General features: G+C 38.3%; 2 protein-coding genes across 4 annotated transcripts in view; one reads left to right on the plus strand and one right to left on the minus strand.

Moving 5' to 3' along the window:
- Positions 1-17291, plus strand: part of LOC139759070 (palmitoyltransferase ZDHHC3) — a 306923-nt gene that overhangs the window by 151110 nt on the left and 138522 nt on the right. The window lies entirely within an intron of this gene.
- Positions 1830-17291, minus strand: part of LOC139759066 (protein O-mannosyl-transferase F38B6.6-like) — an 83922-nt gene continuing 68460 nt past the window's right edge. For all 3 annotated transcript variants that reach the window (XM_071680993.1, XM_071680994.1, XM_071680996.1), the window contains 3 exons: positions 16847-17008; positions 13440-13633; positions 1830-5581 (listed from right to left, as the gene is read on the minus strand). In XM_071680993.1, the coding sequence (XP_071537094.1) occupies positions 5302-5581; positions 13440-13633; positions 16847-17008 (636 nt within the window). In that variant the 3' untranslated portion in view covers positions 1830-5301. The remainder of the gene's footprint in view (positions 5582-13439; positions 13634-16846; positions 17009-17291) is intronic.

Below are 17291 nucleotides of genomic sequence, written 5' to 3' on the forward strand. Positions count from 1 at the left end.
ACCACACATCTCTCTTACCCTTTCCTTACTTACTCGATCTAACCACCTCACACCACATATTGTCCTCAAACATTTCATTTCCAATGCATCCACCCTCCTCTGCACAACCCTATCTATAGCCCATGCCCTGCAACCATATAACATTGTTGGAACCACTATTCCTTCAAACATACCCATCTTTGCTCTCCAAGATAACGTTCTCACCTTCCACACATTCTTCAACGCTCCCCGAACCTTCACCCCCTCCCCCACCCTGTGACTCACCTCTGCTTCTGTGGTTCCATGCTGTATTTATGATATAAAAAAATGCATGTTAACCTGAACTGGAAATCTCCCTTGGCAGATGCAGTTGTATGTAGTATGCACGGAGGACTACTGAAAGTTGTTTTAAAATGGAAGTAAAGTAATGCACTTTAGACAGTGAGTAATGATATGAGTGAAATAAGGCTGCATGATGCCACCATGGATCTTTAATGATTTTAAGTATGGGAAATAATATGGAGTGAGAGCAATATGGGGTAATAGTAAGTGAACTACTGAGTCATAGTGAAACACAGTGGAAGTTGCTACTGATGTTATAAATCAGTTAAATCAAGGGGAATCTGGTAGAAAGGTGGGCTGCTTCAATTCCATATGTAAGAGAAAGATGCTAAAAAGAATGTGAACAAAAGAAAAACTACTTTTAAAAGGAATGGAATTTCAAGGAAATGATAGTCTGCATTATGAAGAACTGGGAGCTGTGGATGGGTTCAGGTATTTGTGAGTAAAGTTCAGTAAGGATAGTAGAGAAAATGCTAAAAATGCAAGGCAGAAAAATGGAGATGAACTGAAAGTCTTGAGTTGAAAGAATGTAGGTGCAGAATGTGCAAAAATTTTGCATGGAGTAATTACCCCAATTCTGATGTATGGAAGTGAAACCCAAAATTATGCAGATCTGGAGGTCAAAAATGAGATGGAGTAAGGGAACTTGAAGAGTGAACAATTTAGATGTGGCAAGGTATCATTAGAAATCAATAGCAAGGTGATGGTAAAAAAATTTCTTTGGATGGTATGGTCATGCAAAATGAATGACAGTTGACAGGCTGGTCAAGAAGATATGAAGTTGTACTTTTAGTGTAACCATGAGAAGAGGTAGACTGTAGAATAACTGAATCCTTTTTCTTTTAAACTATTCGCCATTTCCCGCATTAGCGAGGTAGCATTAAGAACAGAGGACTGGGCCTTTGAGGGAATACCCTCACCTGGCCCAATTCTCTGTTCCTTCTTTTGGAAAAAAAAAAAAACGAGAGGGGAGGATTTCCAGCCCCCCGCTCCCTCCCCTTTTAGTCGCCTTCTACGACACGCAGGGAATACGTGGGAAGTATTCTTAATCCCCTATCCCCAGGGATAACTGAATCCATGGCATAAATTATTAGGGTTAGGGATATTTCACATGAGAATGCCAGAGGAATGATTTAGGACCAGATTAAAAGGATGTGTGTATAAAGGCAGTGTAAACAGAGAGGTAAACTTTGCTTGATAGGCTAACTAAGTGTGTGAAGCAAAAAGAGACACATCTATAAATGTCTAAATTCATGCTTTCCTTTTAATACACTGTGGATTTAGGATGTGTGTAAGTGATCTGACTGGCTGTAAGCATCTGATCCACCCCATGGAAATGGGATTTTAGTGACAATGAAAAGGTATAAGAATTTATGTGGAAAACCATGATACTGAAAAAAATAATATAAGGATGATGCCTCACTTCAATAAACAAATGAGGAAATATTACACATCAATGGGCAAGCTGATGCAAGTTAAGAGTTGGCTGGCTAATAAAGCTATTAACAAACATGAGAATTGCATGATGTATTTAGAAATGGCTTACAGTGACTTGTAGCATCATTTACTGCCATAAATACTCAGCTACATTCTAAAATTATTTTATCATTGCCTCTAACCCCATCAATACTAATATTTACTTATATATCACACAAAATACAGTGCATAAATGTAAAAGGTGCAAACAGAATGAATGTTTAAAATATATTTTTTTTCTAAATTCTTAATCTGAATAAACACTTCTCTTATGGAATCAATGTCCATGGTTGTTCAAGCCTAAAAAGAAATAACAAACTACACATCTTAAATGACAAATCACAATTAGACCTGAACATAAGGTATGTCAAATAAATCCATTAAAATGTAAGACAATGCAGTGAATCACTTAAGTCTTGTTCATATGGACAAGATTGGCAAATGAGTGAAATGTAATTATCCCACTTGTAATTCTGGTCACTATGTATCAGTTTAAGAGTAGAAGTGTTACACTTCACTGGTCTTTTTTGTTTGTTTTTTGCCACAATTATGATCACTGTTTCCATATGTCTACAAGACAATTAAGACTAGAGCAAAAAATACATATAAAGCAATGACTCCATGTGAATTTTTTTTGCAACATAGTTAATGACTAATTGAGGAAACACTGGGTCTGCTTTGGATGTACTATCATGGACACATAAAGCTGCACATCCATTAAAGTTTAATGTCAAACAAATGTTGTAACTTAAATCTTAAAATCTGAAAATACGATTTTGTTTTTACTTAAAAATCTTAAGGTTACTTGTTGAATCCACCAAACTTTGCTGGTTGAGCCACTTCCAGGTTCATGGGAGTACCTGTACCAACAGTACTTTGGCACTCATGACTTACCCTAAGAATTGGCACCCATATGTGTTAGTTTAACCTAAAATTGGCACCTACTTTCACATATTCAAACTAAAACAAAACTGGCAAGCAAATATCATAAAAAATTGAATTCTCAGTAATCTATTCCCTCAGCCAAAGAACATTCTATCATTTGTCTTAAAATTATATCATCCAAAAATGACATGTCAAGTCACTTGGAATAAATTTTGATGTTCTATCTTCTACAATAACTGCTTGCACATCCTAAGATACTTGAGGTTAAGTTAAGACAGTTTACTCAAAATTTCAACTGAAGAAGATCATTCAACAGAGGCAGGCACATCATTTGTGAGAATCAAATAATTGTGTACTTATCATGAGCATTCAGTTATTCTTGGTTTTAAGTACATCTATCTATATATCTATCTATCTATCTATCTACCTATCTAAATTTCTGATGCCTCATTCACCCAAGGAACTCCCTTCCAGGGAATGGACATGACATAAGATTCTCCAGGTTTTCCTACCCATACAAATCTCCCTAGCATGCTACATCCCCCTCACATCCTGGGGCCTCTCCTAAGTATAATTCCTCACTTTCCCCTTCAAGGAGGCTGGATGACTTCTCTCAACACTATTTTCTTCTGCATCACTCCTGTACATATTTAGTACCAATATATTACTATGTAGTGTATTTCTTAACCCTACTCTTTACAATACATTCCTAAAAGTTCCTTATTTTCCACAAAATATTCACTTTATTAATTCCTTTCTTCATCTACTTTTTCTCTTCCCTTATCATCCTTGTCCTGTTTTGTTATAATCCTCATACTTCTATTTCATTCTATCGTAATCTTCCTCTATTTTCCCCAATAAGTGGCAAATGTAAATATACATAAATACTTCAGAAGCAGTTACTAACTACTTAAAATCTATGCATCTCAAATGAAATAAAAGAATCTTCTCAATGATACTGTCCTAAAAATGTAAGCCTATGATTAAGCCCCTTCTGATCTCTTCTTTAACATTTTTATTTTCAATATCACTGACACTTCATTGACATCCTACTACATTTCTTAATATCTAATTAGTTTCATCTTATATGCCACTTCTTGGATGATCAGTGCACTACATCCACTGAAAAATTGCCTTTGCCTATACATTGCCTACACATATCCCTCTCACCAAATTATGTAAAAGTTCTCTTGCCAACACCATTTCACTATTTCACTGAAGTGTCCTTATGAGTCTTGAGCCAGGCTATCTTCCAACAAGCTCCTTGCCAACAAAATTTGGCTAATTCCAGCCTTCACAGTCTTGTTCCTATCTTGAGTTGATACAGAAAACGAAACCATCTCTTGCAGGTACTATATTGAAACAGGACATACTGATGCTAGATGATCCAGGTATAAATAAGTAGAAAAATAAATTCAGTGAGTCATCTCAAACCTTTCTTCTTTTATCTTGTAACTGCTTGCCTTTCCTGCCATAATCATATATTTCTTTGCACGAATAGCAACTTAGGCAAAATCTGCTAAATAAAAAGTAATTTACAGCATAAACTATAAACTCCACACAGAGTCTGACAATACAACAATTCCTAAAATCCTAAAGTATTAAAAATAACTGTCAAACATCTAAGTACAAAGTTAGTAAACAAGATCTTTTTCATCTCTGAGAATCCACAATTATAAAGTGGTAAAATTAAGTATCTTATTTTGACTGTACAAGCTCTAGTCCATAATCATTCATTACATTTCAAATCTGTTACTCTCTAATCCTCTACAAACTAAACATGTGTTAGTGTATAACAAAAAAATTTTCATCACAAATAATGATAATATAGAAAAATGCATATGATGTCACCAGTGGAAAAGAAGTACTGCTCAGCTGATCCAATTTCTGAATTTTCATGTAATAGTTAACAAAGAAATGGGCAAGAAGAAAATTTTTTATCTAAAATGAAAGCAGTTATATGAATTCAGTAAAAAGTGATTTTGAGTGTCTTGTGGGGATTATCTATATTACACATCTCAATTCAGTATCTTCCTGATCCTGAAGATAAATACTGCATCATCGAGAAGAAATAAGACTCAAGGTATATCATACAACAGGCACTATGATATGCACAAGAGTTCAATGAATACAGTGTAAGAGGAATTTCAAATTTCAAAAAGAAAATTGTGAAAGCACACTACATAGTAACAGCTCAAAATAAATATTTTGCTCTCTATAATGTTGGAACCCATATCCTGAAGCATACTAAAAAAGGTGCCAACGGATCTATGTGGGAAGAACAATATGGACATATGAAAAAAAAATGCAAACCTAAAAAATCAACTGGTATACTGTCCTATTCATGATGCACTTGACTTAATTTCTTAAAATGATGGCAAAAGAAATAAAAACATCAAGAACTAATTCCAAACCAAGTATATACTATGACACGACAAAGCTCTTCATTGTTAAAATTCAAGATTATACAGTGTTGTGTAGCACTATGGGCCCTCCGAGAATTATTACTGAATAACAGGGTTGCAGAATGATTGACTCCATAATAAAAATGCCTGACAGTCTTATCACCAATAATTGCCTGTACATGTTTATCAGCAAGTCACTTTATTGAACCTTCTGTTATCTAGAAATCTTTCCTGTGGCTTTAAGTAGCATACTCAAATTATCTTGTGCACTCTTCAGGGTTGGATTAAGCCTCAAGGCCTGAATGTAAGACTTCTCAGCCTGTTCATACTTACGCCAACGATGATACAGAACACCAAGATTGGCCCAGTAATTGGCATTGCTTGGATCAAGGTTTGTGGCTACAAGAAAATGAGATTCAGATTCCTCATATCGACTGAGCTTTCCCAGGGTGTTGGCCAAATTAAAATGAAGTGCTGGTTCATTCGGTAGATGTCTGATGGTAAAACAATGAACTTTTGTTAGTCTGCAGGTTGATATTACTGTGGTTTCTTCATTCTTACTATTGCTATGTTTACTTCAGTATAATGCCTATGAATATACAAGAAAAAGTTTGTCATAATCAACAGGTTTCTTTCCCATCATCAGATTAACCATAACTGAAGCCCTAAATACCTAAATTCTAACAGGAGAAGGCATACCTCCAGCTAGGGCAAAAATGTTTTAAGTAGACTATTCTCTCTACAAATCAATAACCCAAAGGCAGAAAATTATGCCTTTACAATCCATAGTGCATGCATCAATGTTATCAGGGGTCATAGAATACAATGAGTTCAGCACTAATGTATCCAAAGTGAAACCATGATAGGGAAGTGGTAAATAAGAGGAGAAGAAAGTCCATATATCAGAGTAAAATACTGTATTGTAACATTTCTTATAAAACGTGCAAGTTAGGGCCAGTTATACATGCAAGGAGATAAAAGCTGAACTACTTTCTGGCTTCTTCCTTAAATTTTATTTTCATACATAACTGTTTCCCATATTAGCAAGGTAGCACCAGGAACAGATGAAGAAAGGCCACACCCGCTCATATCAATTCTCTTGCAGTAGTGTAATGTAACAAAACCACAGCTTTCTGTCCACAACTAGGCCCCATAGAACTTTCCATGGTTTATCCCAGATGCTTCACATGCTCTGGTTCAATCCACTGACAGCACATCAACCCCATTTCACTCTTCTCGTGCATGCCTTTCACCCTCCTGCATGTTCAGTAACCAATCGCTCAAAATCTTTTTCACTCCATCCTTCCACCTCCAATCTGGTATCCTTGTGCCCTCCACATCTGACACACATATCCTCTTTGTCAACCTTTCCTCTCTCTCATTTTCTCCATATGTCTAAACCATTTCAGCACCCTCTTTTGCTCTTTCAATTACACTCTTTTCATTACCACACATCTCTCTTACCCTTTCATTATTTTCTAATTGTCCTCAAACATTTCATTTCCAACACATCCACCCTCCTCCACACATCTTTATCTACAGCCCATGCTTCGCATCCTTATAATATTGCTGGGATCACTGTTCCTTCAATCATACCTAGTTTTCCCTTCCCAGATAACATTCTCTTTCCACACATTCTTCAGCACTCCCAGGATCTTTGCCCCCTCCTCCAACCTAAGACTTACTTCTGCTTCCATGGTTCCATTTGCTGCCATGTCCACTCTGATACCAAAAATACTTCTCCTCCAATTTTTCTCCAATTAAACTCGCATCCCAACAAACCTGCCTCTCAACCCTGCTAAAGCTAATACCCTTGCTTTTACTTCCATTCACACTCAACTTTCTCCTTTCACATACTCTTCCAAACTCAGTCATCAGCTTATGCAGTTTGTCACTTGAATCTTCCACCAGTGTTGTATCCTCAGCAAACAAATGACACTTCTCAGGCCCTTTCATCCCTCACAGACTGCATAGTCACCTCGCTCTCCAAGACTCTTGCATTTACCTCCTTTATCATCCAGTCCATAAACAAACTGAACAACCATGGTAATATCACTAACCCCTGCCACAGACCAACCTTCACTTGGAACCATTCGCTCTCCTTTCTTCCAACTCGTATACAAGCCATACACCCTTCATAAAAACTTCTCCCTGCTTCTAGCAACTTTTCTCCCACACCATACATTCTTAAGACCTACAAAAAGGATCTCTATCAACCCTATTATATGCCTTCTCCAGATCTGTAAATGCCACAAACAAATCCATTTGGTTTTCTAAGTATTTCTCACACACATTCTTTAAACACTTGATCCACAAATCCTCTATCACCTCTGAAACTAAACTGCCCCTCCCCAGTCCGGTGTTCTGTATATGCCATCACCCTCTCAACTAAGATCCTCCCATACAACTTAACAGGTATACTCAACAAACCTAACCTCTGTGGTTTGAGCATTCACCTATATTCCCCTTGCCTGTATACAGTTGCATTGTACATGTATTCAGCCAATCCTCAGGCACCTCCATATGATCCATACATACATTCAAAATCCTTACTAACCAATCAACAACACAGTATAACACAGTCACCCCCTTAATAAATGCAACTACACTACCATCCACTCCAGCCACCTTGCCACATATCATCTTCCATAAAGCTCTCACCACCTCTTCTCTTTTCACCAAACCACTCTCCACAACTCTCTCTTCACAAACCACCCTGACCCAAACACCTGACAACTGCTATTCCATCATTAGACACATTCAACAGTCCTTCAAAGACTTTACAAAGAATGGTTAAGTGTGTGGGTGTGTGTATGTATGTTTGAAAAAGTCTGTTACCATTTTATATTTTTGCCGTAGCTTCGTTGTCTTGAAGCAAGTCACCATTTTCCATAATTAAGGTCCTATTGACTGGGTAATGACCCTCTTGTTTCTAACATAGCTAAAACTCCTTAAGATTCTTTTTCCCATTTACAGCAATATACTTGCTCCATCTCCTCCTCACTTTACCATTACTTGTTATCCCTTCTCCTATTGTCCCCCTCCATCGATTATTTACCTTATTCAAAAACATCTTATTCTCCATAAAGTTAACTGACACTTGCTCACCTACACTCCCATTTGCCCTCTTTTTTCAACCCCTACACCTTCCTTTTGACCTCATGCTACTTTCTCTTATATATCCCCCAATCATTTGCATGCCTTTCCTACAAGTAACACCCAAACACCTCTCATTTCTCTTTCACAGGCAACTTTACTTCTTCGTCCCCACACTCACTACCCCTTCTAATCTGCTCACCTCCCACCTTTTGCATGCCACTTGCATCTCTTGCACACAAAAGTGCTGCTTTCCTAAATGCCTCCCATTCCTCACACACTCCTCTTGCTTCACTCATGCTCACCTGTCTTTCTGCACTCACTCTCTCCTGGTAATTTTTCACACAAGTTTCTTTTCTATGCTCACTTACTCATCGCTCTCTTCTCCCAGATGCTGTTTCCTCTTTTTAGAAAACCTCTACAAATCTTTACCCTTGCCTTCACAAGATAGTGATCAGACATCCCACCAGCTGCCCCTCTCAGCACATCCAAAAGTCTCTCTTTTGCAGGCCTTTCAATTAATAAGTAATTCAATAATGCCTGCTTACCATCTCTCCAACACACATACATACATTTTATAAATCCTTTTTAAACCCGGTTTTCCCAATCACAAGTCCTTTTTTCAGCACACAACTCCACGAGTTGTTGACCATTTTCATTCATAACATTACATACCCTTTGTGACCCAATTATACCCTCTACTGCCACATTACCTTGCATTTAAATCATCAACCACTAATATCTGGTCTCTTACACCAAAACTGCTAACTCACTCATCCAGCTGCACCCAAAGCACCTGCCTCTTATGATCTTTCTTCTCAAGCACTAATAAATGGCCCATCTCATGTCATCCACTTTAATTTTTCCTGTATCAATTTAGAATTTACTTCCTTATGCTCTAACACACACACCAACAACTCCTGATTCAGGAATAGTGTTACTTATTCCTTAGCTCTCGTCCTCTCACCAACCCCTGATTTTACTCCTAACACATTTCCAAACCATTTTTCCTCTCTACCCTTGAACTTTGTGTCATTCAGAGCCAGAACATACAGGTTTCTTTCCTCAAAGATACTAATACTACCTATCTCTCCTCCACATCAAGGTTACATCCACACAAATTTCGATACCCATTCCTGAACTTTTGAGAAGGATGAGCTCTCTATGCCTGAAATACAAGAAGGGAGGGTGTCCAGCCCCCCACTCCTGCCCCTTTAGTTGCCTTTTACAATATGCAGGGAATTCAGAGGCAAAATTCTTTCTCCCTACCCTATTCTTATTATTCAAATCATTTCAATAGTTTTGAAAGAGAAATTTTCAATATAAAAAGGAAAATCTGATTCACTATTAATGCATATTCTTCTTTTTTTTTTTTATAAATGACTGCTGTTTCCCACTGTTCTGAAGAAGCGACACGAATAACTGAGTGATCGAACAAGGAAATATCCTCTCCTGTACCTATAACTTGTTCCATATTCACACTTTCAACTTCTACATAAGCTCATTAAGAATAGCATTCTTAACAGTTTCTATTAATAATTCTATCTCTCTTTCTATTATATCTCTGACACTCATTCCCTCCAGGAACACCCATCAAGGGAGTGACCATGGCAAAAGAGTTTCTTTTATCCCTGTCCTCACAAGTCTCCCTGGCATTCCCCATTCCATGCATTCTTCCACTATTTCTCACCCCCAGTACTCTTCTACTTTCCACATTTCACAGGTGGTCTTCCTTTCACAACAATCACTTTAAATTTACTATCATACACTCTCCATGTAAACTCCCCATCTTGCATTTTTTTCATAAGTCTCCCTGGCATTCACCATTCCATGCATTCTTCCACTACTTCTCTTCCTCCAGTACTCTTCTACTTTCCACATTTCACAGGTGGTCTTCCTTTCACACCAATCACTTTAAATTTACTATAATACACTCTCCATGTAAACTCCCCATCTTGTTTTTTTGTCACATGCCCAAACCACCTCAAAGTAATATATTTCACCCACACTACCACTCAACAATTCATTCCTTTTGCATTCCCTGCCATACCACATCTTTCATACACCCCTTTATTTCTTTATTCATTTCATCAAGTCATATTTGAGAGGAGCACTCTCAAAAGCTTGTGTACACAGCCTGAATTCTTGAACTCAATGACTTGTTCCATGGCCATGTTCTTGCTGTGTGAGTCAGGAGTGGGAGGACTATGCTGTCCATTAATCCTTTTTTCACTTTCATTCTTATACCTCTACCTTCAATATTCTATTAAGAGACCCAATGCCTCTTCTACAGTGTACTGCTCCCTCCCTTATCTCTCCTTCCGTCTCATCAAACTTACCCAAGATAGCTTCTAAATACTTCAAATTCTCACATCTTCCAATCTTTCTTCCCCATATCTATGAAACAGTTACGTAAACTTTCTTCTTTCTTTCTATGAGATTTTGCAAAATCTAAATTTCACTGTCTCTTTTCAAACACCATTACTTTACTTTTTACTGCATTTACCTTGAATCACCTATGCTTACACATCATAAAACTTACAACCATCTGCAACTCTTATTCACTCTCAGCAAACAATACAGTATCATCCACAAACAGGCTTGTTACTAGCTACCATACTTCACAGCCACTCTCTCTACATCTCTGCACCCTCTTTCCTTAGTTTTGCTTTCACCTCTCTCATCGCTTAATTCATACAGCGCTGGTGGCTGATTCGGGTGAGAAACTGCAGAAGCTGGTGACTGAGTTTGGTAAAGTGTGTGAAAGAAAAAAGCTGAGAGTAAATGTGAATAAGAGCAAGATTATTAGGTTCAGTAGGGTGGAGGGACAAGTCAATTGGGAGGGAAGTTTGAATGGAGAAGAACTGGAGGAAGTGAAGTGTTTTAGATTTCTGGGAGTGGATTTAGCAGCAGATGGAACCATGGAAGCGGAAGTGAGTCACAGGGTGGGGGAGGGGTCGAAGGTTCTGGGAGCATTGAAGAATGTGTGGAAGGTGAGAACTTTATCACAGAGAGCAAAAATAGGTATGTTTGAAGGAATAGTGGTTCCAACAATGTTATATGTTTGCGAGGCGTGGGCTTGCAGGTTGTGCGGAGGAGGGTGGATGTGTTGGAAATGAGATGTTTGAGGACAATATGTCTTGTGAGGTGGTTTGACTGAGTAAGTATTGAAAGGGTAAGAGAGATGTGTGGTAATAAAAAGAGTGTGGTTGAGAGAGCAGAAGAGGGTGTTTTGAAATGGTTCGGTCACATGGAGAGAATGAGTGAGGAAAGATCGACAAAGAGGATATATGTGTAAGAGGTGGAGGGAACGAGGAGAAGTGGGAGACCAAATTGGAGGTGTTGGAAGGATGGAGTGAAAAAGATTTTGAGCGATCAGGGCTTGAACATACAGGAGGGTGAAAGGCGTGCAAGAAATAGAGTGAATTGGAACGATGTGGTATACCAGGGTCAACATGCTGTCAATGGATTGAACCAGGGCATGTGAAGCATCTGGGGTAAACCATGGAAAGTTTTGTGGGGCCTAGATGTGGAAAAGGAGCTGTGGTTTCGGTGCACTACACGACAGCTAGAGACTGAGTGTGAATGAATGTGGCCTTTGTTGTCTTTTCCTAGTGCTACTTCGCACACGTGCAGGGGGGAGGGGGGGGTGCCATTTCATGTGTGATGGGGTGGCAATGGGAATGGATGAAGCCAGCAAGTATGAATATGTACATGTGTATATATGTATATGTCTGTGTATGTAATGTATGTATACATTGAAATGTATATGTGTGTGTGGGTGTGTATGTATATACAGCTGTATGTGGGTGGGTTGGGCCATTCTTTTGTGTGTTTCCTTGTGCTACCTCACTAACATGGGAGACTGCGACAAAGTATAATAAATATAAATAATTATTATTATACTTAATTGCTGTTTCCCACATCAGCGAGGGAGCGCAACGAAACAGATGTAGAATGGCCAGCCTTCGAGGAGGATGAGCACTCCCTGCTTGACTACTCCTTCTGTTTCTGCTTTTAGAAACATAAATACATGGAGGGGGGGTCTTCAACCCCTTGCTCCCACCCCCTTTAGTCGCCTTCTGTGACATGCGGGGAATACGTGGGAAGTATTCTTTCTCCCCTATCCCCAGTTAAAACCCACAGTGATGTCACATACCCTGCCTCACACCCACATGTATAATAAAACTTTTGCTCAACTTTCCATCCACTCTTACACAGGCATTTGCTACTCTACAGAAGGCTTTCACACCATCCAACTGTAGTTTCCCTACCCCATATGTTCTTCACACATCCCATAAAAACAAACATAAACATGTTGGATACAACCATATCCTCCATTCTATCCTAGAAATCCCACATGATGAACATTACAAAATCTGCTTCCCAAAAGCTAGGAATTTTAAGGTGCCAAAATCATTTCTCTTGTGAACAGCTATTCTATATTTACAGGGATATTATTCACCACAGTATGGAGTATTGCTCATACATCTGGGGTGGCTCTTTCCCCGGTTCCCTCTTAGTCAAAGTGAAATCAAAAGCCTTCCACCTTATCAGTTCTCCAGCTACCACCTCATTTCAACCATCTCTTTCCATCAACCATGATGTTGCTGCCCTCTCCTTTTTCTACCAGCATTATTTCAGCCACATTTAGTGTAGGCCATCTGCACTAAGGCTTGGATCTGTTGCATGTGCCTTGTTGGCCACATGAGAACTGACTGTAATGATAATGTCATCTTTCCTGATAGAGCAAAGCTGTGGAATTCTCTTCCTTCTTTCATCTTTCCTTTTTTCTATCTTTTTAACCTTTAAAATTCAAGTCAAAAAACACTCACAGAACTATGATTAATCTTATTGTTTCTGTTGTATTGGTACTCAATTTTCAATTATCTGAGATGGCGATGATAAAGGCAAATTTCTGCCCCTGTCACGTTAGCTACTATAAGAAAAAAAATGCTTTGAAAATGAAAGGAGAAACAATCCCTTCCAAATCAATGTTTTGATAGGGCCTATATCTACAAGGTAAATTTAAGAGCATTAATTATGTAAAATTCAGAAATCAAAGAAGATATAGCCTATGAGCATCATTAACAACCCAGAAATATACTCGCTAGACACTAATGATTGACTTGAACATTGAACTTGATTCACAGATACCTACATAAATTATACTTGTTTAAAGTATAAGGATAAATGGACTTGTGAGGATAAAACTATAATCCCCTTCCAATTTGAAGATGGGTATAAATACTTAACCTTAATGCTTTATCTGCAACTTCAATGGCTGGTTGATAAAGTCCTTGTGAGTCTAGAAGGATAAGCATGTTGGTCCATGCCACAGCTAGAGAGGGCTTGAGGGAAGTGGCATTAGTCCAAGTAGCAAGAGCAGCATTGTGATCACCCTTTTCTAAATAAAGGTTACCCAAGTTATAAAGGCAGTCTGGGTAAACCTGAAAAGTACAAAATTTTATCAATTCATTACTATAAACATATAAATGAATCCCACAAAAGATAAAGGTAGGAGGGAGGAGGAAAGAGAGAGAAAAGGGGGACAGGCAAGGAGAGGAGAGAACAGAGAAGGAGGAAGGGGGAAAAAGGGCAATAAACAATGAAGAGTGGATGGCCTTCAGGGAAGGAGAATGAAAGTTAGGGGCAGAAAGGGTGAAGAAAGTCATGTGAAAATGCAGGAAAACTGACAGATGCACTCATAACTCATATTAGAACGTATTAATATTAGAGTTCATTGTCCTACTTGGAGTCTAGTTAGCAAAAGAACCAAACTGTTTCAATACATATCTGTACCTATTTGATGGCCAAGAAACTAATGCTACTTTGTTAAGTTATGAATTCTCTGAAACAAGGTCACACCCTACTGCTGAACCTGTCACTGTTTTAAGCTTTTAACAGTGCTGGGGACATGAGAGCAATCTGCAATTTCAATCTGTGAATACTAGGCTCAATCCCACTGCAAGAAGAGTGACTAGGAATTATCTGCTAAGTATACAAGGTTGGTTACTCAAATGCATGAAAGTCCTTGGATTAAGCTAACCTTTGCCTTTGAAGTTGCCATCCCTTAAAAAGGGGATAACCATACAGATGATATCAATCTTAATTCTTGATTTTTAGAAAAGCTGTGCAATACAAGTTATAATTGAATAAGAGAATATGTAAAACAATCCACAAATGTATTGGTGAAAAAAAAAAAATTTGCTGAAACTGTACCATAATGATTAGCCTATAGGGGAATATGCAATGTGAAACCTAACAGGGTATGTAAGGAATTCTAGGAATAGGCTAAAACTAACTCAATTCAAGAAAAGCACTTCATTATACTTTACTGGTAAAGAGTATCATATGCATTACCTATGAGTGAATTGCTATAAGCTGGAAATGTGGGTTCTGAAAAGTGAAAAACCTCTCTCTCGTGTGGTATTTTGCAAGCACGAGATACATTCTCAAGGAATATAACTGTCAGGATCTTGCAACCCACCAGCTTTCCTGTGGGGAAACGCTAACCCTCGCTCATCTTTTGCTAGAAACTGTGATTACAGCAGATTACCCATTTTAAGCCCATCATTGGCCTATCTGGTGATGCCAACAGGCTGTCACTAACCTACCCAATTCCAACCTATTAAGAGCTCACAATTCACTGATCACAGATACCAACCTGTAAGTGGCCACAGTAGGTACAGAAAAAAATGGGAAGTACTACAAGGAAAAAAAAAACAAGAAAAAATAATAACGACACCATCCAGAAGAGAAAAGGTTTATCAGTTTTCAAAACCCACATTTCTTTCCTGTACAATCTGTCTTGTGAGCATGAAAGCAAACCCACATGGAGGAGGAGGGATTAGAGGAAAACTATCAGAGAGCAAAAATAAAAATATAAAAAACCTTCAAAGGTGCCGAAAACAGTGGAATTACTTGCATGAAAGAAGAATTCTCAGAGAGAAACAGGGTATAACACAATGTCTAAATTAAGGTCCCATCTGATGAAGGAGGAGGAAGAGTGCCAAAGACCCATTTTCTTGATTTCATAATGAAAGGTTTCTGAGAAATGCTAAAGTAAAAGCCACCCAGTATAAAGCCCAAGTTGAGCCAATAAAGAAAGGTTTCTGAATCCATGTTGATATATTCCTCACTAAAAGAAGTTCAAGGGTACAGGGTGCACAGGTAAATGTTCCCCTACATAATCTCTGGTGAAATTTAAAAGGTCTCAAAGAGATTTAACTGAGCGTAAGAAATGATGCTGTTTCTAAATTTAAAAGTTCTATTCTTTGCCAGAAGTCTGGTTTCTGTTTCATCTTGACTCATAACAGACTGTCATCAAAGACAAGAAAATTCTTGTGTCTGGATACAGCATCTAGTTCACTATCTAAACTAACTCTCAGAATCCTAGGCTATGAGGAAAAGAATTTTCCCAAGATGAAGAACTGAACTTCCTGAAAAGCTATTACACTTTAAAAGGTCTATGACTTGAAGGCACCCACATGGGTTGTAGTGAAAAGGCAACTGTTCTCATTATGAAAAACTAAATAGGTTTCTTCAAATACAGCCTGTCAGTTAAAACCCAAAAAAGGAGAGGTGGGGGTTCTTGAAGAGCATCCTCATAAGAGTCAATAGTGTTACTAGCCTCATGCATGTTATCATAAAGACTAGAAAGAACTGTAAACTTAAGTTTCAGTCTTGTCTAAGACACCAGCAGATTCCAGATTCTTCAAGAGAACTGAAAAGTCTTTCCAAACTGATTTTGCACTCTCTCTGAGTAGCACAGCAAATATTGTACATAAGGTCATCTTTTATGCATTCTCTAAACCTCCCTATACAGCTGTTGTAGAAAATCCAGACATGTAAATTTCACAACCCAGTATGTTGAGGATGAAGACCTTCAAAAAAAAAATGAGGTGGTCTGAAAGAACCTGAAGTATCAAATATGGAGTATGACACAGCTGAAGGCTTCCCTGGCCTTAGGTTGTCTGTCCCAGTTAGGGGCACCCAGATAACTAAATCCTGAAAACCTGCTTATTTCAGAAGACCTCTTCTCAGAGGTTAAAGTTGGGGACAAAGTATCTGTTGCAACTGCCCCAACATCTAAGACAGGAGAAACATATGTTGGAAGTAATACATTGGTTCTGGTGACAATAAAGTCAACTTGGGGTACCACTCCTCAGGAAAGGAACCAAATGAAAGCCACCTTCCCTATCAACATTTCTGTCACGCTTTGTTCAATCTCAAAAAGGCATCTGCCCTTGGAGGTAAGGGGTTCTCAGAAAAAGGCTTTTGGAATAGCTCTAAGAGACACAAATTTACAGGAGTCTTCATTTATCATGACATAAATCTACAGGAGCCTTCATTCATCACAACACAAATTTACAGGAGCCTTCATTCATCAAGCAGCAGAAAACCACAATACTGATTTTATAAAGAATTCTACACCCAGAACTCAGGACGTTCTGGGAGATGAAAAAACCTTGGTACACCACACACAAGTACACACATCATCATTATGCTTTATGGTCCATGATACCACCCAGTGGATGTGGCTTGCTTCCTGAGTACTGGGATGAAGATAAACTGGATTTCTTGGGTGGGAAGCAAGTAATAAGAGAGAAATGCTTTCCCAAGTATTTGTCTTAAAATTCCATCACAGTATTCATACTTACAGATCGGTGAGTAAGGGCAGTGAGGTAACTATTCTCTGCAGATGAATGGTCACCTAATGATGCTTGAACAATTCCAAGGTTCATCCATGCAGCAGCAAAATCTGGCCTTAATGTTGTGGCTTGTTGGAGTAAGTGTAATGCCTCATCCAAGTGCCCCTGATCCTGTGAATGTTAATTACAACAAAATCATGGTTTTTATATCAATTGCTATTTGATATCATACAAGTAGATAATGAGAGTGGATATAGGGAAGACTTTTCTTTCCTTTTACAAAGTATTGGGGAGCTCCCCACAGTAGTGTCAAATCAAATAATGTAAGACTGCTGATTACCAATAAATCCACACTGCACTACCTCAACATAATGATAATCTTGGCCACCTTATGTTATAACAGGCACCTACCCATCTATGGCATTCATGTCAACTTTATTATGAAAGTACTTTG

Source organism: Panulirus ornatus, chromosome 32 (assembly GCF_036320965.1).
Source record: "Panulirus ornatus isolate Po-2019 chromosome 32, ASM3632096v1, whole genome shotgun sequence".
NCBI classification, from domain to species: domain Eukaryota; kingdom Metazoa; phylum Arthropoda; class Malacostraca; order Decapoda; family Palinuridae; genus Panulirus; species Panulirus ornatus.